General features: G+C 34.1%; 4 protein-coding genes across 11 annotated transcripts; 2 read left to right on the top strand and 2 right to left on the bottom strand.

Moving 5' to 3' along the window:
• The first annotated feature begins 39 nt into the window (after positions 1-39).
• On the top strand, positions 40-5,172 carry LOC114242226 (methyltransferase-like protein 22). 4 transcript variants are annotated; one of them, XM_028173312.2, is made up of 6 exons: positions 40-372; positions 1,121-1,199; positions 2,168-2,278; positions 3,241-3,432; positions 3,854-4,021; positions 4,806-5,172. In XM_028173312.2, the coding sequence occupies exons 2-6, from the start codon at positions 1,121-1,123 to the stop codon at positions 5,096-5,098; spliced, it is 843 nt and encodes a 280-aa protein (XP_028029113.2). In that variant the 5' UTR covers positions 40-372; the 3' UTR covers positions 5,099-5,172. The 4 variants fall into 4 exon arrangements, with proteins under 4 accessions (XP_028029113.2, XP_028029111.2, XP_028029112.2 ...); XM_028173310.2 differs by having other exon boundaries at positions 225-368; XM_028173311.2 differs by having other exon boundaries at positions 228-376.
• Positions 5,173-5,258: 86 nt separating this feature from the next.
• Positions 5,259-7,075, bottom strand: LOC114242225 (uncharacterized). The gene is made up of 4 exons (XM_089731555.1): positions 7,045-7,075; positions 6,511-6,983; positions 6,230-6,395; positions 5,259-5,528 (listed from the first exon to the last, which is right to left on the bottom strand). Exons 1-4 carry the CDS (start codon positions 7,073-7,075, stop codon positions 5,287-5,289), a joined length of 912 nt encoding a protein of 303 aa, XP_089587681.1. The 3' UTR covers positions 5,259-5,286.
• A 367-nt stretch (positions 7,076-7,442) lies between these two features.
• Positions 7,443-15,381, bottom strand: Su(z)12 (Polycomb protein Su(z)12). Of its 3 annotated transcripts, none has more exons than XM_089730910.1 (9): positions 15,182-15,381; positions 15,049-15,095; positions 14,690-14,977; positions 13,958-14,171; positions 12,756-12,979; positions 12,077-12,290; positions 11,644-11,849; positions 10,992-11,242; positions 7,443-10,377 (listed from the first exon to the last, which is right to left on the bottom strand). In XM_089730910.1, exons 1-9 carry the CDS (start codon positions 15,279-15,281, stop codon positions 9,678-9,680), a joined length of 2,244 nt encoding a protein of 747 aa, XP_089587036.1. In that variant the 5' UTR covers positions 15,282-15,381; the 3' UTR covers positions 7,443-9,677. The 3 variants fall into 3 exon arrangements, with proteins under 3 accessions (XP_089587036.1, XP_089587037.1, XP_089587038.1); XM_089730911.1 differs by having other exon boundaries at positions 12,756-12,976; positions 15,182-15,372; XM_089730912.1 differs by lacking the exon at positions 14,690-14,977 and having other exon boundaries at positions 15,182-15,374.
• Positions 15,382-22,247: 6,866 nt separating this feature from the next.
• LOC114242263 (uncharacterized) lies at positions 22,248-24,325 on the top strand. 3 transcript variants are annotated; one of them, XM_089730915.1, is made up of 5 exons: positions 22,248-22,744; positions 22,828-23,075; positions 23,324-23,456; positions 23,683-23,812; positions 23,913-24,325. In XM_089730915.1, the coding sequence occupies exons 1-5, from the start codon at positions 22,400-22,402 to the stop codon at positions 23,996-23,998; spliced, it is 942 nt and encodes a 313-aa protein (XP_089587041.1). In that variant the 5' UTR covers positions 22,248-22,399; the 3' UTR covers positions 23,999-24,325. The 3 variants fall into 3 exon arrangements, with proteins under 3 accessions (XP_089587041.1, XP_089587043.1, XP_089587042.1); XM_089730917.1 differs by having other exon boundaries at positions 22,249-22,744; positions 22,828-23,063; XM_089730916.1 differs by having other exon boundaries at positions 22,249-22,744; positions 22,831-23,075.
• Positions 24,326-24,390: the final 65 nt, after the last annotated feature.

Below are 24,390 nucleotides of genomic sequence, written 5' to 3' on the forward strand. Positions count from 1 at the left end.
GGCTCTGATTGGTCAATTTTTTTGTTTTAAAATTGACAGCAAGACAAAGGAAAATGTAATACTAAGTTTGTTCTTGAAATTGAATTTAAAACGAAAACCTCACATAATTTTAATTATGTATGCAAAATGACTAACTAAAAATATAATTTTATTATGTGTATATTTAAATTACTTTCAAGTATTTTGATATTTCCAAACGTAATTCATGACGAATGACGTTATCAAATTGACAATGGTTTGACAACGCAGGACAGTAAAAACAGATGTTTTTGACTTAACTAAACTAACAAACAAATTATTAACAACTGTGAAAGAGAACATTTGAAACTAGGCCATTCGAAAAAAAAAAGACAACTATTACTGTTTCTGTACGTAAGTATGTACTAATTACATTGGTTATATTTTGCAATTTCATATTAAAAATGCCCAATTTCTTGCGATTATTAAATCAAATACACATTCAATAGGTTAACTTAATTTTCATCTAACTTTTACTAAATTACTATAAAACTACTAACCACCCAATAAATTGAACAAAACAACTAATTCTAATTTCATGTCGATAAAATAACAGTATTATTTAAATCACTGTGTCACTGAAACATACAATACTTCATAAATGTTAGGAACCATGGAAATATCCTCAAGAATGTAGACTAGACAATGGCATTAGATAATAAAGCCAATACAAAAAAACATTACTACGCGCACCTGTCGACATAGCGGAACTCATAAATAGTAATTTACAAATACTGGCACATAGACGGGTCGAACTAATGTAGATTTATTTTAGATGATTTAAAATTGGAACCGATCCAATTTTTATACCCACCTCGTTACTCATTAACAGTCTTCATTTAGTTAGCGCGGTTGTTTCTTACTTCATAGTAATTAGAAGATATTGAAGGTTTGTTAAATAACCATAAAATGCATAACATTGTTGTTATAAAAGTTATGGTAGCTGAAGCACTCAGTTGAACCTTTTTGTAAATATTATAAAAGTGAATTACATGATAATTAGTCAAGCCAGTTAATCTAGAATCTTAGTATAATGTTTAGAAAATAATAAATCAAAATTAAGATTAAAGCGAATAAAATTCCTAATCTTGATCAATTTTAGATGCCTGAGTACACAGTAACATCAGAGATTTACGAAGAATATGATTACACAAGTAATATAGCTCCCAGTGCAAATGGAAGTAAGTGAAAAATATAATTTCCTCAGATTATCAATAAAAAACTATAAATGGTACTGCTTTAGTTATTTGACATTATGTCAAAACTGCATAATGTTGTCAAACATAGACAAATATTGAAATATTGATTATGGCCATAGTATTTGTTATCAAAGAATGGGTGTGCATTTAGATGCCTGATCAAGTTTGATGGGTATCTGATATTACAGTTCAATACAATGTTGATTTTTTGGGTAGTAACGGCAGCTGAACCCATAATATTGATAAATGGCAACTATCTATTACAGAATAGTTTGTAAAAATGTAACCACTATGAATTCTGTAATTCTCAGAATATTTAAAGCATTCTGTTTTTAGGAAACTGCTTAATGTTAAGTAGGTTGTGGAAGAGTATCTATCTTAGTTAATAAAAATAACATTATATCCTTAAATGTGGATCAGTTGACACCATTACATTTCGATGTTGTGACTTCTTTTTTATTTATGATCTAAATTCCTATGTAAAAAATGTATTGGGCGATGTGATTATGCTAGTGTTGAAATCCTGCAGACACTACCAATTTAGATAATAGGTACTTAAATGAAACGCAGCTTTGCACGTGTGGTCAAGGGAAAAGGCGTCATTTATTTTTCTAAAATGTCACAAAAAAATTCAAAGATAGTAAAACAGTTTCTAAACTATTTCCAAAAATATAATTAGAAATGATAACAAAACAACTTTTTCGTTTTTCGCGACTATCGTTAAGTATCTCAAAAGGCCTGTGTCTGTTGATCTAAAACTAACACAAAAATTCTAAATCTAACACAAAAATCGTGTCAATCCGCTGCTTCGTTTCGACGTGAAAGAAGGACAAACAAACACATAAACGGGCCTCGATAACTACTTAACTAGGTACTCAATAAATAGCTATAATACTATTAAATTTGGGTCTTGTGAAATTGTTTATTAAACAATGTGTATGTCGTTGCAGATGTCATATCGGAATTTCCATTTTTGCTACCCATAACCGGACAAACTGCTAAGTTTGATGAAGACGGTGACCTAGATGCTGTAAGACCTAAAAGAAAAGTTATAAGAATTGGTATGTTTTGGTATATATTTGCTTTTGGTTGTTTATGTATGCATTATTTTTTCAACCATCCTTTATTAGCTAAAGTAGCGACGAAGTAGCGAACGTGAGAGAGGGCGTTCTTCTCTCTCTCTCTCGGCTCTACGATTACGACTTGGTGTGGAGAGAGCGTTCTTCTCTCTCTCTCCACACTCAGTCGTAATTGTGGGGCCGAGAGCTAGGATAGGGATGTTGACCGAATTCTGATCCCCAAGGTTTCTGGGTCCGGTATGTCGGTTTACGGATCCTCGCAGGAGGAGGATATAAGATGATGATGTGTGAGCTGTTCTGTATGCATCTTGTGGGTGCACCAGCAACAGGGTGACGGTAGTAAGCATTCTCCAACCAACGACAGTTGAGGCTAACCCAACGGGGCATACCGGGGTTGCGTGTTGAGATGACTTTTATTTCATGTGAGGTTCACCCTCTCATCCAGCCGCGGATTGTTGAACAACAGGATTTTGTTCAACATCCATATTTTCCCATACCGCCCTCATTGGGTAGATGGAAGTCAACATCCAAAATTGCTTAGAGGCAGGAATATACCGTAGATATAGTATTTAAGAAAATTATCAGAATTGTGTTTATTTCTAAAGGCTCCTCCTCCTTGCGTCGGTTTCCTCATTACTGAGGGTCGTGGTCATGGCCTTGAAACAGTTTAAATGTTTTTCTGTCCATGACTCTCTTGGGATGTAATTGTGGTGGGTTCCCACGTCCTTCCACACTTCTAAAGGCTCACTCTTCTCTATTTTCGTCTAAATGGGCGTACACACCTGGGCATTTACGTTGTAGATGTCTATGGGCTCCGGTAACCACTTAACACCAGGTGGCCCATCAGCTCGTCCATCCACTTAAGCGATAAATAAATAATAATATTATATATAATGTAATCCTGGAATTCAAATAAAAAAGCAACATTTTTCAATTCATAACAGAACACAGCCCCAAAACGGCAATATCTTTAGTGGGCCGACAAGTATGGAGAGGAGCATTTCTACTTGGAGACTGGTTAATACATCTTGGCTTAAAAGGCGAGCTCTCCAATAAGAATGTGTTAGAATTAGGAGCAGGTACAGGAGTGACAAGTATCGTCGCTGCACTCTTCGCTGAGAAAGTAGTGTGTACAGGTATTTGCAACGGTTTATTTATTAGTAATAATTGTACAATAGGAATGTTTTTAAACAGCGTAACTTAAATAACTTTTGTTACTTTTTTCAAATATTTTTTTTGTTTTTATATTTTACGTCACGCATTGACGCGTCTGTTTTTTTTTTAATTTATTTTATGTCCACACTGCATCTCAAGTAAAAGTCAATTTTAAATTCACCTATGCGATAAATTTACATACCGTCAAGAACGTACTTGGAGGTCACAAATAGAAATATACAAATTGTCAGGAATCTCTCTGGTGCAATAATATAGATGAATGAACCTAAAAACAACTTTAAATAAATTTATCACCCTGAAACACTGAACAAGTATTAATCTGAGTGATGTTAGTTCATTTTTACTTTTAATGTTTAATAATAATAAATCACCTTGTTATAGACATCAACGTAGGAGGTATCCTGGATCTAATAAACCTGAATGCGAAATACAATAAAGATTTAATAAAATCACATTTCTCGGTAATGCCGCTGGACTTCACCAATACCGCGTGGAGTTCAAAACTTAATAATGTGATCAAAGAAGTCGACTTTATTATTGCGGCTGATGGTGAGTCAATGTACGTTTTATTACAAACGAATGTAGGCGACAATATTACTCATCCGAGAGCAAATGGTCATTAAGGCTCAATGTCTGCACAGCGTCTATTATCTGTAGTCTAAGATACAGATGCTTGGAATATTACTTATAACAACATAACATCGTGTTTAATCTTTACTCGAGGGATTTGCCGATGTTGCCTAATATTGAGTCTAAAATAATTAAGGATATGGACTTAAGTTTAAGATTAACATAGTCTTAGAATACTTTGATAATACTTGTCTAAAATAATGTTATTTTTAGCGTAATAATAATACTTAATAATTTTAGTAATTTTTTTTGTATTAACGAGTTGGGCGTTTTGGTGCAAACTGTAAGCCTGACTTTGTATTGAAATGAATAAATAAATAAAACATTTTATTTTATTTTTTTATTGCTTAGATAGGTGGACGAGCTCACAGCCCACCTGGTGTTAAGTGGTTACTGGAATCCATAGATATCTACAACGTAGCCGCGCCACCCACCTTGAGATACAAGTTCAAAGTCTCAGTATAGTTACAACGGCTGCCCCAGCCTTCAAACCGAAACGCGTTACTGCTTCACGGCAGAAAATAGGCAGGGCGGTGGTGTCTATCCGTGCGGACTCACAAGTGGTCCTACCACCAGTAATTTACGATCTGACATTTTGACATTTAGGATCGTATTTTAAACTATTTAACTTAAAAATAATATTTTACAATTATGTATAAATATAAGATTAACATTATCGATGTGGATTATTTAATAATTCCAGTGATATACGACGATGATGTGACAGCAGCCTTCATATCGACTATACAAAAGATACTTAACTTGAAACCTCCAAAAACTGTGTACGTTGTGTTGGAGAAGCGTTATGTGTTTACAATAGAACATCTGGATTGCGTCGCGCCGTGTTACGAGACATTCCTCACTTTGTTGGACAAAGTGAAATCAGAAAACGTTCATTCCACTTGGACAGTCGAACAACTACCTCTAGATTTTCCAAAATATTTCACTTACGACAGGGTGAAAGATCTAGTGTTATGGAAGATATCATCCAAATAGAACTGTGATATAAATATATTTATAGATTTTATTATGTAATGAAGACAATAAAAGACAATTTTAGCACCGAATAATTATGCATTTTATTCACAGAATTTACGTACCTAATAAATAATATAATGAATTAATTTAATTTCATAATTTAATACTTTATAAAAACACCAAACTGAAATAAGTATGACCATGAGTTACTTCTTGGTTGGCCAAAATTCATTATATTTTGTAAGAAATGTTTTTCTCAATTCAGAATTTCTTGCTTGTTGGTCTTTCTCTTTACTGAGAGCTTCAACGCTCTGCCCAACACATAGGTCACCGGTAAAGTGAATTATCATTACTTGAGTGTTAAAAGTGACATTTTTGTCAGGATTCTGTTTTGTGTAGTTTGTTCGTGGGTCATATTCGACCTGGTATTGCAGTGTTGCTTCATCGTCTGCAAACAATGCAATAATAACAGAGTTTTGAAAGCCACAAATAAATATACTTTAGAATACCAAAATCACATGTTGAAATTATATGTCATTTAAAATAACGCTTTTAAGTTAAAGAAAAATGTTACGAATCAAACAAAAAAAAACGAAGGTTTGCAAAAAAAAGGATTTATGAAATTGCAGCATGAAAGCACACTTTTTTCAGAATAAGGTGTTAGGATTGATTTTATTTTATTTTTTATATTAATTTAAAAACATCTAACTGCTATAATGCGCACCACAAAATGTGAAATGTGATTTTTCAACTTTCCAATAAGGGTTTCCAATTAGAAAAACTCGGTGTAAATTAACGGTTCTCGTAACCGAAATATTGATATACTATAATATAATAGATAATAAAAACCAACTTTTCACTACCAAATGCAACCAAAATATAAGGTGAACTGCTCGAGAAACGCGGGTTTCGTCTTTGCGTCATATAGCAGGTTCACGAAAACATGTGTTTGCTAAAATTACGTATTTAGCTTGGTAAATAATCAAAAATTCAACTTAAGGTACTTCACGTTTTGACTTCAGGAATGGCCTCTCATTGTACCCTGTTTATACCTAGTACTCAAAGTATTTAAATCCTAATACACTTAGTAATTGTTATATATTGACAATATTCATTAGTAATTGTAATGATCGACTCAAATATACATACTGAATTCTTCAACACCTTGAACAGAGGAATCTCCGGTGCACTCTGGCCCACAACGACCGTCTTTTAAGATTCCTCTCATCGTAGTCAACTTACTGACCGCCTTCTCGCTGCTTTTCATGTATTGGTCACACTTGTGCTTATCCATGTTACGGAGAAACTTTTTCATCTACAACCAATAATATAGCAAAAAAAATAGAAAGTGATCATCTAATACCTAAAAATTTATTTTTTTCCTTCAATAAGCAACCTAGTAAATCTTTATGCTAATAAAATAGGCTTACCGTTTTTGATAATTTCTTGGGTGGGTCCGTATACGACATTTTCGGTTCACCCGGATTGCTTCCAATAACGTGTAATGTATTTTTCGGTAAATCATAATCTGAGTAGACCGAGGCTTGTCGTTCTGGTGTTTCTTTTGGTCTGGATCCTGTCGAGGATTTGCTATTTGTTGGTACGTATGTCGATTTCGCGGCGTCATCTGGCTGTACATTTTGCACAGTTTTGTTCTTGGCGTTCTTTTTCCTTCGAACGGGAGAATCGTCGTTGGACAAACTCTCCTCGGATGTCGATGGAAACACTTCATTCAGACTAAGCACTTCCACATTGCAGTCGTCCAGATTTGAAGCTGTATCAACATCCGCTAAACACGGCTGGTCTGTTGAGTGAATGCTGATGAACGATCTTTGACCAGAACAAAAACCAGCTCCATCATTCGTTGTGGATGGTTTCTTTGAAACCGTCACTGAAATTTCAACTATTTAATTTAATATTTCTGTATCTCTCCTACTTGTTTGATTTCGATCCATCCCACTTACCGGCGTAAATACAGGATTCTAGACCTTCCATTTCGCCTAAAAGTTATAACCGTTAATTCTCTATGTACTTTATTTTAATTTAAATTATAAGTTATATGTGATATACCTTTAACCTCATTTCCCTGGGGCTTATTGTCTACATCTATTTTGTTTTTAATATTAAACTTATTGATATTCTTCGTATATGACATTATAAACAACAAATTTCAGTTTGGGAATGTTGTCAAACAGCTTTCCATTTTTCAGTTCTTGTTGACAACGGTACTAGGTTTTTTTGACATTGACTATTGTTTTTTGGCATTGATGGAAAGTTTTCGACTAGTCAAAATTCATAAGGCGTACAATAAGATCTCTTTTAAGTTCGATACAATAAAAGGCGGGACTAATAAAACCCAGTATTTGAAAATAATTACTATATTTCATTTCATAAGTACAATTTACTGAACATTACTCAAAATGGAACAAATACAAAATTAACAAATTAACTTTTACCAAAAATCACAAATAATAATAATACATCGACTGAAATACTATTTTAACATCAAACGTATAATAAAAAGAAATTATTCCGTACTTTATCTACTTAAAGTAAATGTTTGATTGACAATGACAATAACGAGAATAAATTTTATTAGACTAAAATTATTTATACTAACGTACAATTTGCATTTTGTATGAGGACCACTTGAGAACAGTAAATCGAGTTAAGGCAATAATCACCCTGCAGTCTTTACAAATGCAAGAAATTCGATAAAACGATTTCTTAATTTTACACTATGACTCGATTTTATACGACATTGTTATAATTCATTAAAATTTACCTAAAATGAAACCGATGCATAACTGAATTATCTAAATAATTTGAAATACTAAAGAGGAACGTCTCTTCTCTCATTTTTATTAAAGGCAACAAGTATTTAGTAATCAGTTAAGTTTGAAATGTACGCGACCATTACAGGTAGGTGGGTGTGCAAATAAATTATACAAAGTGCAAGCTGATACAGACGACAACCATAACTAAAGAATATTGCTAATAATTAATAAGTATTGAGAAATCACAGTAAATAGAATCGTGGCAGTCAATGCATCACTTAAAACAAAATTATGAACAAACGGCATTTATACGTCTTGATCTAAAAGATCGAAACAGAAAATATTATAATAATTTAACTAAACTATTATCATCCATCACATGGAAAGCCTTTCATAGAATTAAAATACGGTAGTAAAATAATAGGGAACCGGACATCGATCAACAAAACAATCCAAAAAGCGATTGCATGGGATGATAGTTCAATTCCACTATTTTCTTAAAATAGGCCCGTAATATAACATCGTGGTTTAAATCAAAGTTTAAAAAAACTTAGTTCAAGTTTAATCTATTGGTTAGTTCAAGTTTAATCAAGTTTAGTTTTAGTAATGTCAATACGAAAATAAACATAATTTAATCAAACTGAGCTGACTTTGATGTTGAGGCAATATTCATTCGTTTCTATCTCTTTTCAAGTGTATAAACTAAATTTGCTTAAACTGAATTATAACAGCTGATATATTTCGGCAAATAAAAATTAACGTTTTGTCTATTTCAAGGCGAAATAAATTCTTTGTCACGGTTCTTAAATTTATATGTACACTTTCAATTCATAATGATAAAAGGTCTGTTGAAGTGAATCACGCGTTCTTAATTTTTCTAAATTGAAAACAATTTTTAAGAAAAGTGGTGAAGCTATTGTTTAATACCTTAGCATATTGCTAAAATAGTATATTAGTATATAAATAAAAACATGGCGATATGAGGTCATAGTTATCTCGTATTCTATCTATTTCTGGTTATTAAATTTAACACAAAACAACGGTTATTGGCTTCGAGCGGCCATTTTGAAAATAATAATTTAAACCCATTCTCAGTTTACCGCCCTTTTATGGCCGCTTTTAATTTGAGATAGTTTAAACTTAGAATGAAAGTTCAACTATGAATGCCTTTATGATTTAATTATGAGTGATCGTTGAAACCTTCAATTTTAGTTAAACTACGATTGATATTACGTGCCTTAGTATCTGTCTTTTAAATCATTGTTATAATTGTCCGCAATTCATTATTAGGTTATTGCTTGTCCTCCATTTGGTCCACTGACAATAAACTGTCAGTTTTGGCCCTAAATGACGTCACACAAAGAAAAATGCGTTGATGGTGACGTAGAATGCGCGGATATTAACACTAAACATACCGTAACGGGTCAGATGACCCATTTTGAAATTTTGCATTGAAAATGCACGTATCATCTTATTGCTTTTGCACATTTGACTTCATGACTTTTTCTTACCAATCAATCTACAGTTATTATACTATTTTTTGGGTTTTGTTTTGTTTATTTTGAGTACTACTTGTCGTATACCGTTATCTACCCGCTATGGTAGAAAAAGGTACCAGTAAGTGTTGGTATGATTAGTGTTAAAAAAGTAGTAACTATCCGGTTCCCTATTAAGAAAATAATAATCGATATCGAATTAGATAAAAAGCGCTAGAAGTTCTATCGTTAATCGACGAGCTGTATAGAGCTGAGCACGATCCCCCTGTTGAGCGGTTAGCCTCGTGCGCCTCAGTCCGCGGCGGACTGCCAGCGCAGTATTCGCTATACAGAGCTCTTTCTCTCCGATATAGACGAACGTTTACGGCTCTGTATGCTCCCTGAAGACATTTTCCGTTTGGTTTCCGTATGACTAGGACCGGGGCTCGACGATTTGTTAAAACTGGCACTGGCACCCGCCATCCTGTTGGCGTTTTGAAGGTTCGAGGTCTTTCGGCGAACCGACGGCGAGGCTTCGACGCTGTTCAGCTTGGCTGTGCTCGTCTGAGGTTTCTGCTCTATGACGGCCGGCTGCTGGTACTTCCCGACGGCGTTCCAGTGTTCCCGCTGCGCCTTCAGCGATTCACGCATCCTCTCTTTGGCCTCAGGATTGTCCGCTAACATTTGGTTGAGCATCTGAACGGTCTGGTAGAGAGCGACCGCGCTGATCAGTCCGAAATCGTGCAACGAACACATGTGCAAGATAAAGTTCCTATATAAATTCTTTTCTAGAAGCTCTTTCCCTCGCATTTGAAGGAACATTTGGCAAGCGAGCGGTATTTGACAGTCCCCTACGTAATTGTACTTCATGACGTGTAAGTTCCACATCTTCATGAGCTCTTTTTCGCCTTCGTTGACGTCCGTGAACTCGTCTATCATCATCATAGTCTTTTGTTGCAGCCACAGGGGATCAGTTTCACTTTCGGAGTCTATGTCTAGTTCGTTGGGATACACCGGTAGACACGTAATCGTGTGGTGGTAGAGCCTGGAAAATTATTTTAAGGTTACTAGAAATATTATTCGTAGAATGCTTTTGTAACAACTTTAAATGTCTGCAGTCTTGATGCACTGTGCTCTTATCAAATGTAGCACTGTAACTTTGTAATTTTTTTTATTGCTTAGTTGGGTGGACGAGCTCACAGCCCACCTGGTGTTAAGTAGTTACTGGAGCTCATAGACATCTACAACGTAAATGCGCCACCCACCTTGAGATATAAGTTCTAAGGTCTCAGTACAATTACAACGGCTGCCCCACCCTTCAAACCGAAACGCATTACTGCTTCACGGCAGAAATAGGCGGGGCAGTGGTACCTACCCGTGCGGACTCACAAGAGTTCCTACCACCAGTAATTACGCAAATCATAATTTTGCAAATTTGATTTTTATTACACGATCTTATTCTTTCAATGTGGGAGTGAATTGTGAACATTTGTGTACGTATTTCATTAGAAAAATTGGTACCCGCCTGAGATTTGAACACCCGTGCATCGCTAGATACGAATGCACGGGACGTCTTAACCTTTAGGCCACGACGACTTCTCTTCAGACAGTCTCGATGACCCCACAATTCGTGGTTGTAAGCAAGCATCGAGGACTTACCTGTTGTGTCCGGTGACGTAGGGGCGTTGCGCGTCCAGCAGGTCTGCGTCGTCCAGCTCTAGGAACTCGGCGAGGTCGTGGTGCGCGGGGCGGCGCGGGCGGCACACGAGCACGCGGGTGACGGCGGTGCGGCGAGCCGGCCCCGCGCGCCCGCCGCCCATGCCCGCGATGAGGTCGTGCGGGGAGCCCGTGTACGAGCCGTCGTACAGCTCGTTGATAGACACGTCGATACGCGCTCCGCCAGGGATCGGCTGCAAACGGCATCTTATTTATATTTCTAACATATTTTATTCTAACTAAATAAATAATAGTTTAAAAAACACGCTTTATATAATAATAGTTAAAAAAACTAAAAAAACACGCTTTATATAAAATTCAACTAAAAAATAGAAAATAATCTTAAATTGAAAATAGTGTAAAGAAAATGTATTTTATTGGAAAAAAAAAGCGTGGGGTGCATGGTGTTATTAGTTATAAATATTTTTCTGACAGATATGAGTAGAAGAATTATTATTTCAAGTCAAAACAATGTTACCAAAATTTTCTCTTACTAACAGTGACTTATAGCATAGACTGTTTTTAAGTTGAATTATTTTCAGACTGTACTTTATTAGTAAATTGAAAGGTAAGTAATAAATTAATTTATACTCACAAAATATGTAAAATTGAACCTAGAGTGACACAATTTAAGGTGTTTCAGCAGTGAATACAAAGTCCCACAGTCCAAAGAACACCATGGACAGTGCAAGTCATCACATGCTTCAGTTTGCTGTCTCGAATTGTTGTTATATAGGAACTGGTAGATTATCTGCTGTCTTTTAGAGTCAGTTTCATTCGGCTCAAATTTCAATTTTTCACCTAAATACCAAATTATTATTAAAGTAGTTGATTCAGTATTTGTCACTTTCCAAGATTTTTGTTGTTTAAAACATACTGACATTACATACTTTTTTAACAATTAAAAAACTATTTTAATTACTTATGTTCATATCGTTAGATTAATCTACTGTGTCAAAAACTTCTATGTACAAAATCAAAATTTTTTTTACAGTCGGCCTGTCACACATAATGGGAAAATAAATTACCATTTTTGACATCATTAGAATTAGTTTTATGTGATGATTTTTCTTTGCTAGAATTAGATTCTTTTTTTAGTCCATTTTCACCAGATTGTTGGTACAATTTAGGCCTGTTCACCAGCCCATTTGTGGGTTCTTGACTCCAGCTCAATTTTAATTTTAATAATGGTCTCACTTTGAATATGTCAAATGGATTAGATTCTGCATGTATGTCATTTTCCTGAAAATTTCAAATTTTCATTTTTCTGCCTTTTTTTGTAGTTTGTACATGTTACTTGGCTTGAGGTTAAATGGAAAATTTGGCAACTGATGTTATTTATGAATTGAGAATGCATTAATATATTTTTTTAAATATCATTGCACAGGGTTAAATAAGGGATTTCATTGTCTATCATTTTTAAACTAAAAATCACTCTATATCGTTTACCAGATTCTAGTTAAAAATAGATATAGATAAAATATATGTTAATTTGCATGTTTTTTTCAATACCTCATCCTTAAATTACAGGGCTATTAAATATTGTGATAAAACTTTTGAATTCAATATTAAAGCACTTTTACATTTTTTGAATATCAAACATCAAAACAGAGCAAACAAGCCGATTTGTGAGTTGAATATAACTATTTAATTATTTCTATGTATAAATAAAATAATCTTCTATACAGAAAAATATTTATCACTTACATTAGGTATAGTTTCCCATTGTGCCATCAGTGCTTTGTGTGGTGATCGAGCGAGGGTATTAGTTCTTGTAGGTGGTGTGTCATGTAATACAAGATCATACTCTCCATTAGTCAGCAAACATCTATTATGCTTGTCATATACTATCAATTCACTACCATAAAGCTTGCTCCATTTACTATCAGTATTCTCCGTTGTAGACTTCAGACGCTTTGTCACTGGCTCTGCTAAGATATAAAATTGAAAAGATTAATGGAAAAGTAACTGCTGTACACTGTGTTGATTATCTTCAATATTAATAAGCATGCTAGTCTCACTAGTGCAGGGTACAGTGAAGGGCTTAGTTTAGGTACACAAAGTTTTTACTGTATGTGTGATCTTATTGCCCTACAGCAAATATAAAGTATTCAGATACCATAAAATGAGTCTTCTATTATCAAAGGTCGCAATCTGTGCATTTGGACAAAAAAATATTGATATGTCAATACAGATTGATTTGAATATAATCGTCTCCTTCAAAGAATACGGTTCAAAACCTGCATTAAATAAAGGTTAATACTTAACCTGTTATTTATCTAAGATGTCGTTCAGAAGAGTCTTGTGACTGCCAATGGAATACAAAGTCAATAATTCGTTTTTCTGATTTAACAATAATTGTCCAAAAGTCACATTGCCGGCTTTGATAATAGTCGACTCAAATATAACATTCATGTGACGAAAGGTAATTTCTCAAAATTTTGATTTTTTAAGGTGAACATTTCACACTATAATTTAATTAATTGCAATTGATCTATGTGACAATTTTTAGAAGTTTTCTTTACATCATAATTATAATCAAGATATATTATACAAACAAAGAAAGAAACTATCCTAATAAAAGTTAATTTCGTTATTTATCATCAAAATAAGAACAAGTATTTTTCTTATGGTCATAAATGATCCATCTGATGTTAAATGTACACTAACTACACATAATTTTACATTCCAAATTAATTTTAGATTTTATGAATTCTTCAATCTTTATAAGTCACATGGTATTTAGTAAAATAGTGCAATAAATAATTAGTTATGGCAAGAAAAAGATTTTGTAAATATACAAATATAGTATATAGGAATTTTTCTATCACAAATTATTGTATAGAAAAAGAACATACATATATAAATATAATAATATAAAGTAGGTGGAGAACTATTTTAAATCTTACCTTCGCAATCTCCATTTGTGATCTCTGTAGTAGAAGTACCATTAGAAGTATTGGCAGCATTCGCTTTTGTGACTGTTACTCTTAACATAAGCATATAAGATTTTACATTAGGACCCTGTGATGGACTGAATGTGTCACTTGATATGCTTACTGCTGAAGCCATTGCAGGAGGTTCAGATGTTGAGGGGTTTAGTGGAACTGAACAACTGCCAACCTGTAAGTTGATATTTGATCTACATTTATTTTAACATTTATTTCTTTCCAATCATAATTAGTAGTCAAAACTGTGTATTGAATTTCTAATAGTGTTGACTTTTTTGTGTTCTGTTAAGTGGACCTTTTTTAAAATGAAACTTTTTTTCATTTATCAGCTGTACAGTTAGGATACATGTTCTTAAAAAAAGATATCACATTTGAATCTTAAGGCATACTGTTACTAGGTGCTGTGATAAATATTTGTTAAAAAGGGATAAAACCAAAAGATACAATGTAACATATACTTGATGTTTAAGAAAACCCAAAAGCACCTCTGAATCTGCTGCAAAATCAGCTTGTTCCTTAATTCAATTTATGTTTTGGTTTCACTTATAAAGCATTAAACTCTTACTTTTAATCCAGTTCAAACACACATAGTAAGAATTGTTTTATTAATAAATGCATTATGTGCATAAATAATAAAATTTATGTATAATAATTAGCACTTTAAATAGTGTAAAAGTGAATGTCACTTACTGAAACTTCAACTATAGCAGACGAACTCTCTTTCCGTTTTTTATGACATATTTTTAAGAGAAGGGTTTCCACTTTCACTTGATAGTCTCTAGGATCAATGAGGCTCTTATCGTAGAATCCTAAGAATGTTAGAGTCATGTATCCTCCTAAGCTATTGGGCTGAAGTTCAGTACTTTTTTTTAATGTTATCTTTTCCAACAAAGAGTCAACTTTAAAGCCTGTTCTACTCTTATTACTTCTTGACATCCTTCTTTTCATATACGATAAAGTTCTGTTTAGGAATATTGGCTGAAATGAAAAACTCTGTGTGTAATGTAGTTATGAATCACTATATTAACAAGCTCTGATATTCTACGTACCGATAACATATTTCGTGTTCTTAGAAACCTGTATATTTGTGTTGGCTCTGAAAATACAATAAAAATCATTACCTATATACTCTCGTGTAACTTATTTGCACTATATCTATTCCTTGCTGTTCATCAAACTTACTTTCAAATGCCTGTAAGAATAGCTCATGATCGGCCTGCAAATGATCTATTTTAGAGTTTTTATTCGATTCACCGTCTTTATCTCGCTTCTTGGGAGGCATTTTTTGAGCTTTTTTATCTAAATTGTTAGTGAAACCGCCAAGTTCATTAGTTCGTTGACATGACAGCGTCAGGTTATGGGGATACCAGATTTGTTTTCTTCTTTCAACAATTTTAAGAACTTCTCGACTTTTTATACCGGTAAAATGGGGCGATTAGGGATTGACAGGCGAATCGGGAAAAAACCGGGAAAATCTTTCGACGCTCAATATAAGTTTTATATTCGTTGCAAAATCTTCCATTTTTTGTAGTTTAATAGTAGAATGTTGAAAGTTCACAAAACAACTCTGAATATGCATGATAATAGCTGCTAACTTATAAAAAATCGCGTTTCAAATTAACTTCCTGTGGTGGTCATTATTTTAGTGCTAGAAACTTTGCTCTCTTTTATTTATTTGATAATAATAGAAGACGACTATGATTTATAAACATTATTTAGTGTTTGAACCAGCATATATATTAAAGGAAAGTCTCAGTTGTTATTGGTTTTAATGTATTTGATTAAATAAAAATACATGTAAAAATCTGTTGTTTTTGGGGATATTGGGGACGTCTTAGGTACAAATAACAACGAAAAAGGGGTCAATTGGGATGAGAATACGTGAAATGGAAACGACCTAAGTATAAATAGGTACATGTTTGTAGGGTTGTCTATGTAGTTATAACAATATTTTTTAAATTTGTTGGTAAAAATCTGGTTTATTCGAAGCGAAATTGGGAATAAGTCTTTATTTGAAATAGATAAGCAATTTAATATAAGTAAGTCGATTTTGCAGAGACATGTAACAAGATCAATGAAATCTCAAGGTGGACAAAAATGTCTAAGTAATACATAATAAAATATTTAATATTTGTTCAGAGTGGGGGTATTCATCTGATTAATCCATGGAATAACCGACACACCTAATCTCTTAACCCAGATAGAAATATCAGCACTGTCGATTGCACCTATAATTGAGGTGATGTCTGCCATGTACTTTTGTCAGTTTATCAATTTTTTTTATTGATGATCACTTTGTTGGTGCAACTAAATAAATAAATAAATTAAAACTATAAAAATAAAAGTAGTGCCAACCCTAGGAAATTTCTCATTTCGTCCCAATTAACCGCAATTTTCGGGTAAATAGGGATTACACCTATTTTTGCATTTTTTGCTTAAACTGGAATGCTAGTTGCATAATTTTAAATTAGACAACAAAGATGCCCCCAAGACTCAATCATTTTGATCCTGATATAGCATTATATACATCAACAACTACCTTAAAATTGCTCATAAAGTTGAAATTTGTCCCTAATCGCCCCATTTTACGGTACTTAATTTTATTACCTACTTCACAGTTTGGTCTGCGGACCACAGAGTACAGACTACTAAGATGCTTGATCAATAATGGTAGTTGATTAATCAACAAGCCGGATTGCATTTTTATGTTACAATATTTCACACGGTTGACCTACGACTTGTTAAAGGACGAATGAATCCGCGCAATGTGGGCTGTAAAGGAATGGTTTTTGTGAACTTATATCCAACAGTGGATGTCTGTGGCCTGTTTTTTTCCGCTACCTATTTGCTGATACCCTAAGGGGCTATTCCGATTCTCACGAATGAGTACATAGTTGAGCACACGGGTTCAATCTAAGAAAATTTGCTAACAGTTCTTCGCAGAATATTTTTTTTTAAGGGATTTTATGACCTGGTAACTTATACCTTTAAGTCATGTCTTATTTTAATTTATTTTCTTATTTATATGAAAAATGATGAAATGAAATGAAGATGATTAATTTGAGACATTAATCAACTGGTATGAAATCAAATGAAATGAGATGAGATGATATGGGATGAAATATAATCTCAATAAAATGGTGGTCATCTACTGAGACTTTTTCATTTGACTTTTTGGAGGATCCCAAGAAGTGACGTCCAGCGGCTTTGTTTCATTTTCGCACATTTGTGCACTTTCACAGATATTAAACAGTTAATAAACCACCGTTATTACACATTTAAACCTGAAGAAACACTAAATAGACAAAATAAAACAAATCACACAACTTCACTCCTTGCGTTCCCGCCAAAAAGTCCTCGCAGAATCTACCACGGGTCATATCATAGATTATACACTTAATATATGTCATATCGCGACCCACTGAGAAAATCCGGCAAGAAACCATAGACCTATATAGTAGGGACACGACATATTGTTCTATACGTACAATTGCTTATATAAATAGCACCCATTTTGAAGGCACATACATAAACATATATCTATCTCGTTCTTACTCAGCACTTTAACTCGCAGGAAAACAATATAACAGTATTTCAGTGCGTACATAAAATGAAACATGAATATACGTAAATATCTCTGTCTCCGTCTAATGAGGCCGAAAATCCGCCATGTTGTGCGCACCAAATGTCATTGTCACGTCAGTTCGGCCGTCTGTTTTGGGTTGTACAATAATTATTGACTTTGATATCGATTTAATATGATTGCTTATATAAAATTTCATAATTTATCATGCTTAGAACATACAAAAATAATAATTAAAACGTATTTTGTAGGATCTCAAGAAAGTCGATGCCCCAAAACTATTATCTATATATATTTAAATTCATTATGGAACCCTCATCCGAAAAATCGGACCCCATTTTTCGGTCGGAATCTATTGATCATGACACTAATCATAAATACCTCTTTAAAATATGTCATCAAAACATATTTAGACATTCTGTTTAGATATTTCGGGGAAAAGGCTACTGACAAAATCTCTTCGTAACTATTTAAATAAAATAGTTTTATTCTGCAGTGAGTAAAACACTATTGTAAATTTGTTAAATATTTAATAATTAAGTGATTTTAGAGAGGAAGTCACAAGGAATGACGTTTGTAATTAATGAATAAATGTTCTGTAGGTGTTTTTTTTTTCACGCGGTCCCTTGATAAGTTTAAAATTTGAATCACTCTCAAGTGAAAGGGTTTAAAATGGTGCGGCGCACCTTCCTTGGGGTACGCTGCGGTAGTGTGTTACGGACTTTAGAGTCAGCAAAACAATTAAAATAGATTGTAATAGTCTAAGAAAAACACGTACTCAAAATACGATAACATTTAGCATGCTAGAAATGGGCAGATGGCACTGTACTACGCCATATCTTTATGTTTTGCGACAAACGACAACTTTATAAAATCAGTGTAGCAACTTTTAAAAATCATCATATCGTTTACTTGGCAAATTCGAAGGACGAACTTGTCTTAGATTTCACCCATCTAAATCATATCATATTTGCACATAACAATATACCTACTTACTTCCCATTAAAGTATAAATTCTACAAATAAATAATACTCAACAATATTTAAAATAAAATGAGCCAAGAACGTTTATCGATAAAACCTGATAACATTGAAATCTTTTGTACAGCACTAAAACCGCCATGTTTTGTGGTCAGATGACGTCACAGTAGCACGAATTTTTGGTTGACGTTTCATTTCCATAGGTTTCCTACTTCAGTGCAAGAAACTCTGTGTCTATGGTTAGTTCGTTCATCGAGCTCGACGAGGATGGTGACTGGTGCTTGAAGAGCCAAAAGCACAGAGAATGTATCCGGGGAATGACAAGACAATTAAACAGGCGACCGTGGCTTTGCCTTGCCGTCGCCTGGGTCGGATATGTAATTAACTGCGGCCACATTATGACGGTTTATCGTGTCGCGCTGCTTTGTCGAAGTAGCGTTTTGATGCTACTACTCATGTATCGGTTCTAAATTTAACCGTGAAGGTCCACTTTCCTCACATATCGTTCCAGAACCACTATATTGGTGGGCACGATCGGTAGCTTATTATGAATAAACGAAAACATCCCGCTAGAGCAGCGGTCGGGGAACCGGGGTAAATGACTCCAAATGGGGTAAAATGAAATTTTGGGGGTAAAAATGAAACCTTTGTGAGTAAAAAGTGAAACTTCTTTAGAATCGTTGTGATTTCAAACTCGATGAAACGAAATGGAACGAAACGAAAGAATAAGTCCAATGAAAGCGAATTTTTTTCCCCGAAAAAAAAAAACATTTAAATTAAAAAATATTTTTTATTGGGGCTTTAAATAAAATTTAAACTAGTTTTTTTCGTCTAATAATACAAGAAAAATATCATATGAATTATAAAATAACAAGAAATTATCATTTACTTATATTTTCTCTGGGGGCGATTTTTTTTCCTCAACTGTATATTACATATATTACTATTATAACCGTTATGTATTACTGGGTATTACATTGATAAATTGAATAAATGATGTTTAAATAAAAAATTTAGTTATTGTTTTCTTTTCAAAATTATCATGGGGGGCTTATAATATGAAAGAGGCTAAAAAGAAGCGATTTCGTTTTTTTTGTTCTTCGCCACGGGGTAATATCAACTTATACAAAAATATTTTGGGGTAATAATTAAAATAGTTCCCCGACTGCTGCGCTAGAGTAATAGATGTGGCAGGTAGCCATCATACAACGCAAGATAATTGACAGATGCCTGAATCTCGCTTACGACATTTTCAAGATAAAGCGCATATATACAAGTTCCGAACAACAACATTGGGACCGTCGGTCTACCGAGCAATATCACCGGCTCGGTGGAAGATCTTCCCTTTGTCGTATATACCCAAACTGGTGACCTGCGACGAGATATGAACACGCAACCTTCTGATTCATCATCAGCGCATCAAGAACTTCGGCTACCACAATCCCCGCATTCACGCAGATAAAAGCACGTCATTGACAGTCGTCCCACAGCAAGCCAGCATCGCAGCCTCAACAGGACCATCGCAGCCGACTCACCGCGCTTCCTGGTCCTACGGCACGCAACTTCACTGCCTCATCACGCCGCTACAGTTCATCGCAGCCCACGACCGGATCATCAACGCTTGGGGTCACACATCTCCGGCGTGGCAGCTCTGCATCACATGGACTACGCACGACACGCACGCAACATTCAAGCTCAGTCTCGACTCACCGCAGACTTCGAGCAGCACTGGCGACAATCACGCAGCATTCAGCTCAGTTTCGACTCACTGCAAACTTCGAGCAGCACTGGCGACACGCACGCAGCATTCAAGCTCAGCCTCGACTCACCGCAGGCTTCGAGCAGCACTGGCCCTTGCAAGCTAATCTCAGCACGGACAACGCTAACTAAAAAATGACACGACCTCCAGTCTCGGAGGGGAGTGATGTGGCAGGTAGCCATCATACAACGCAAGATAATTGACAGATGCCTGAATCTCGCTTACGACATTTTCAAGATAAAGCGCATATATACAAGTTCCGAACAACAACATTCGGACCGTCGGTCTACCGAGCAATGTCACCGCTCGGTGGAAGATCTTCCCTTTGTCGTATATATCTCCCCAAAATAGATAACCGTACCATCCGGGTATATCATTAACATACAGACTAAAAAATAGCGGAGAGAAATCGGAGCCTTGCGAGACACGGTGTTTCCCGAGCGCTATATGTCCTTCTTCAAACGAGGCTTGTGGAGAGTATTAAACGGTAGGCAACGGCTTGGTTCTGCCCCTGGCATTGCTGAGGTCCATGGGCGACCGTAACCACTCACCATCAGGTGGGCCGTGTGCTCGTCTGCTTACAAGGGCAATAAATTTGTTGCGGGTGAGAGAAAGTTGTCTCTACTCGATACCTAAACGCATGGTTCGGCAAAAAGTATCGTATCTGCCATGCCCATTTTGTACATTTTGTAAATCAATCCGTTGTGCCAAACTTTGTCGCATTTCTTCGCGATATCAAAGAAGAGGGCTTCGTCAACCAGCATGCCTTTAAAGGTGATGAAGTCCATTTGTTTGCGTCATAGCCGTTCGTATAATTTACCTAAAGCTCGGAGGAGGCAGGTCGGGCGGTAGTTTATGTGGCCTGATGATTATGCCGAATATAGAAAAGATTTTGGGACGTAATGAAACGTTTTTGTTGCTTTGTCACATTTTACAACACTGTAAGAAGTAGAGCTAAGGAGCACACATTCTATGAAAAAGTTTCCATCGAAAAGTGACCACTTAGGGTAGCGCCACTTATGCAAGTGGTCATTTTAAATATAGTGCCAAAAGTTTTTTTAAAATATTTTTTTCGATTCGGCAGATTTAACTCTTTTTATTAGTGATACATTCATATTATAACTTTTACTACGCTAGTACTATATTGGTGGGTTTTTGAGATGTATTTTGCTGTTTACAGCTACAACTAGCTAGCCGATAATTTTGTCAACTTGTCTCTTATAAAAGATTTTTACCTAACCTACATGTACAAAATCTAACCGTTTAATAAAATTTAACATTTGAGGTGCGTAAACGTCTCATATTAATCTGTGATAAGAGGTGTCTTTAGAAAAGAAATATATTTTAATAAATTTTGTTTTTAAGCTTTGTTTATTAAGTTGTAAGCAAGCGGTTCTAGGGTTTAATTTGTTATGCTTAGATTAGATCAAATAATTGAGTATTTTGAAACATTTGGAAGAGCAAAAGACAAAGAGTGGGTACGTAAATCTTAAGGAAAGAGCGAAATTGGTATCTGTTCTGTTTATACCAATAAACTTAAATTAGGACTTTTTAACGGGAAGAAGTGAGGAGTGAAGTGTTTTATTTTGTCTATTTAGTGTTTCTTTAGGTTTAAATGAGTAATAACGGTGGTTTATTAACTGTTTAGTGCAGTGAAAGTGTGCAAATGTGGGAAAATAAAACAAAGCCGCTTAACGTAACAAAAAGTCCACTGAAAAAGTCTCAGTAAATGATCACTATTTTGGATGACTGAGATTATATTTCATCTCATTTCATTTTATAATATCATTTTTCATATAAAAAGAAATTCATTAAAATTTAAATTAGACTTGACCTGAAGGATTTAGTTACCAGGTCATATAATCTCTTTTAAAAAAAAGACTTAATAACATTTATTTATTTATGTATGGTACAATATTTGTAGATTATAAACGATTCTATCATATAGGTATGATATAGGTAGCACTTAGGTAAAAGTTTTACTGCCTGTATAGATAGTGTAGGTACACCTACAATCATTTAAATCAATTAAAATTTTAATTACCTACGTACAATGACTACATTATGGAAATAAATAATGCGTATCAGAAAACGAAGCTTAAAAAGGAGAATATGCGCAGTTCAAAAAACTGCTATTGTAAATGGTTTGAATAATTTTGAAATGAAACAATTTGATTTAATTTGCGACTATAATCATAATGATAAAACTGAGAAGTTCGACAAAAGGCTGATTTTTGTATTATTAATACTATTTTTATTGCCGTGGATATTGTTTGTACTGAATAATTTTATGAGTGCAAGATGTTTAGTACCAAGTAATTATTTAATCTGGGAGGCAACTCGACCATTAGCAAATTGTGCCTATTGTGAAAATGTAACTAAACCCATAGTGCTATATAATGTAACTCGACATGAATTTAATGTGAGTAAAATAAACTTCAAATTTCAATAAAGTACCACAGTAATATTGTGCACTCTAAAGTAATTATTTTCAATGCCTTTTAGAAGTATGCATATTCAACCGGACCAATCATTGTTAAAAATGCCATAAAAAGCTGGAGAGCAACCAAAGAATTTAATTATAAGATGTTTAAAAGACTGTATGAAGAGACTGGAGGTAGCTATGAGAGCTTGGATGACGGATGTCAATTCTTGAATTTTAAAACTGACTTGTTTAGCTTAAAGGAAGTTTTCAATATGCCTGAAGAAAGAGTGAAAAATGAACCAGGACAAAAACCTTGGTATGTTGGATGGTAAGTACTTTTGATTACCAATGAGGGTGTGATGACAATGCCCTTAAGGCCACTTGATCATAAATGTTTAAAGCTGTTCATGCACTACAACAATATTAAGCTAACCAATGAACAAGTCATTGAACTCACAAAATAATGAAAGTCCATTGTAGTCTGGTGAAAATGTTTTACTGGAGATGATATATGTTTTGCATGTATAATCATGTTTGCTTGCTTCATAAAGGCATTCTTAAATATAATTATTGTAGGGGTAACTGTCATCCAGAAATACTATCAAAGGTCAGACAGTATTACAATGTACCAGATTTCTTACCAAGTGATGCGGAATTTTCTGGTACTGAAAATATATTTTTCGGTTATGAAATTGGAGCAGTTATGCATGTAAGTATAATTTCTATTTAATGATGTAATATGGATTTCATGTTGAAAACAAATGGAACATCATAATAACAAAAGTCAAAAGCATGTTAGAAAACATTCCATTATTAAATTAATCATGTTTAATAGCCTTTCAAATAAAAAATTTTCAACATCAGTGTAATATACCATTTTGTTCCTTTTCATAAAAGCGATTGATTTAATGTTAGTATTTTGTTGTTTGTTTTAGTTGGATTACATATCAAGATTGATGTGGCAGGGTCAAGTAAGTGGTAACAAAATATGGTCTATTGCACCAGTACCAGAGTGTGATCATGTCTGTAATGGTTTGGAGTTTTATGTAGAAAAAGGTGACATAGGTCTGTATTAAATTTGCTTAATTACTTTCGACTTTATTATTTGGTTACCATTCTGTTTGATATACTGAATATATTAAATGAAATAAAATTTATTTTTTAGTATTGTTGGACACTCGCATCTGGTATCATTCAACAAGGATTCCTGCAGGAGAATTTTCTTTAACTGTCCAATCAGAATATGGTTAAGTATCTGATAAGTTTGAAACAAATAGTCTTTTTACCAATATAACAAATAGCTTGTCTATTTTTATGATTACTGTTAAAATAATGCATGCAATTGAAATGAAATTCTGAGATTTATGAAGGTTTTGAGTACAAATTTATGATTACATATCCAATGCCAAATATTGTCATTAATGATTTTGATATAGATTTATAATTTATTTAGTGTGCCATTTATATAAGTGCAACTTATTAGCTTTAAATGATTGCAATTTTTTATGAATATATTGCTATTTATTTATTATAGATTTAAGAGTGTACCGTGTTTTAAATTAAATTCTTATACGTTTATCTCTTTGTTTAAATTTTGTGTGTCTAGAGTTGCATATTTAGGGTGTTGTCTATGACCAGAAGCA

This window comes from Bombyx mandarina, chromosome 11 (genome assembly GCF_030267445.1).
Source record: "Bombyx mandarina strain Sakado chromosome 11, ASM3026744v2".
NCBI lineage: Eukaryota > Metazoa > Arthropoda > Insecta > Lepidoptera > Bombycidae > Bombyx > Bombyx mandarina.

Excerpts from the sequence above, each read along its gene's own strand:
- LOC114242226 (XM_028173312.2), top strand. The coding sequence starts at position 1,121 with ATGCCTGAGTACACAGTAACATCAGAGATTTACGAAGAATATGATTAC. Across the intron at positions 3,433-3,853 it reads TGAGAAAGTAGTGTGTACAG|ACATCAACGTAGGAGGTATC; the intron begins GTATTTGCAACG and ends ACCTTGTTATAG. Across the intron at positions 4,022-4,805 it reads CTTTATTATTGCGGCTGATG|TGATATACGACGATGATGTG; the intron begins GTGAGTCAATGT and ends TAATAATTCCAG.
- LOC114242225 (XM_089731555.1), bottom strand. The coding sequence starts at position 7,075 with ATGGAAGGTCTAGAATCCTGTATTTACGCCG. Across the intron at positions 6,396-6,510 it reads CCAAGAAATTATCAAAAACG|ATGAAAAAGTTTCTCCGTAA; the intron begins GTAAGCCTATTT and ends TATTGGTTGTAG. Across the intron at positions 5,529-6,229 it reads TCAAGGTGTTGAAGAATTCA|ACGATGAAGCAACACTGCAA; the intron begins GTATGTATATTT and ends CATTGTTTGCAG.
- LOC114242263 (XM_089730915.1), top strand. The coding sequence starts at position 22,400 with ATGCGTATCAGAAAACGAAGCTTAAAAAGGAGAATATGCGCAGTTCAA. Across the intron at positions 23,457-23,682 it reads AAATTGGAGCAGTTATGCAT|TTGGATTACATATCAAGATT; the intron begins GTAAGTATAATT and ends TGTTTGTTTTAG. Across the intron at positions 23,813-23,912 it reads TGTAGAAAAAGGTGACATAG|TATTGTTGGACACTCGCATC; the intron begins GTCTGTATTAAA and ends TTTATTTTTTAG.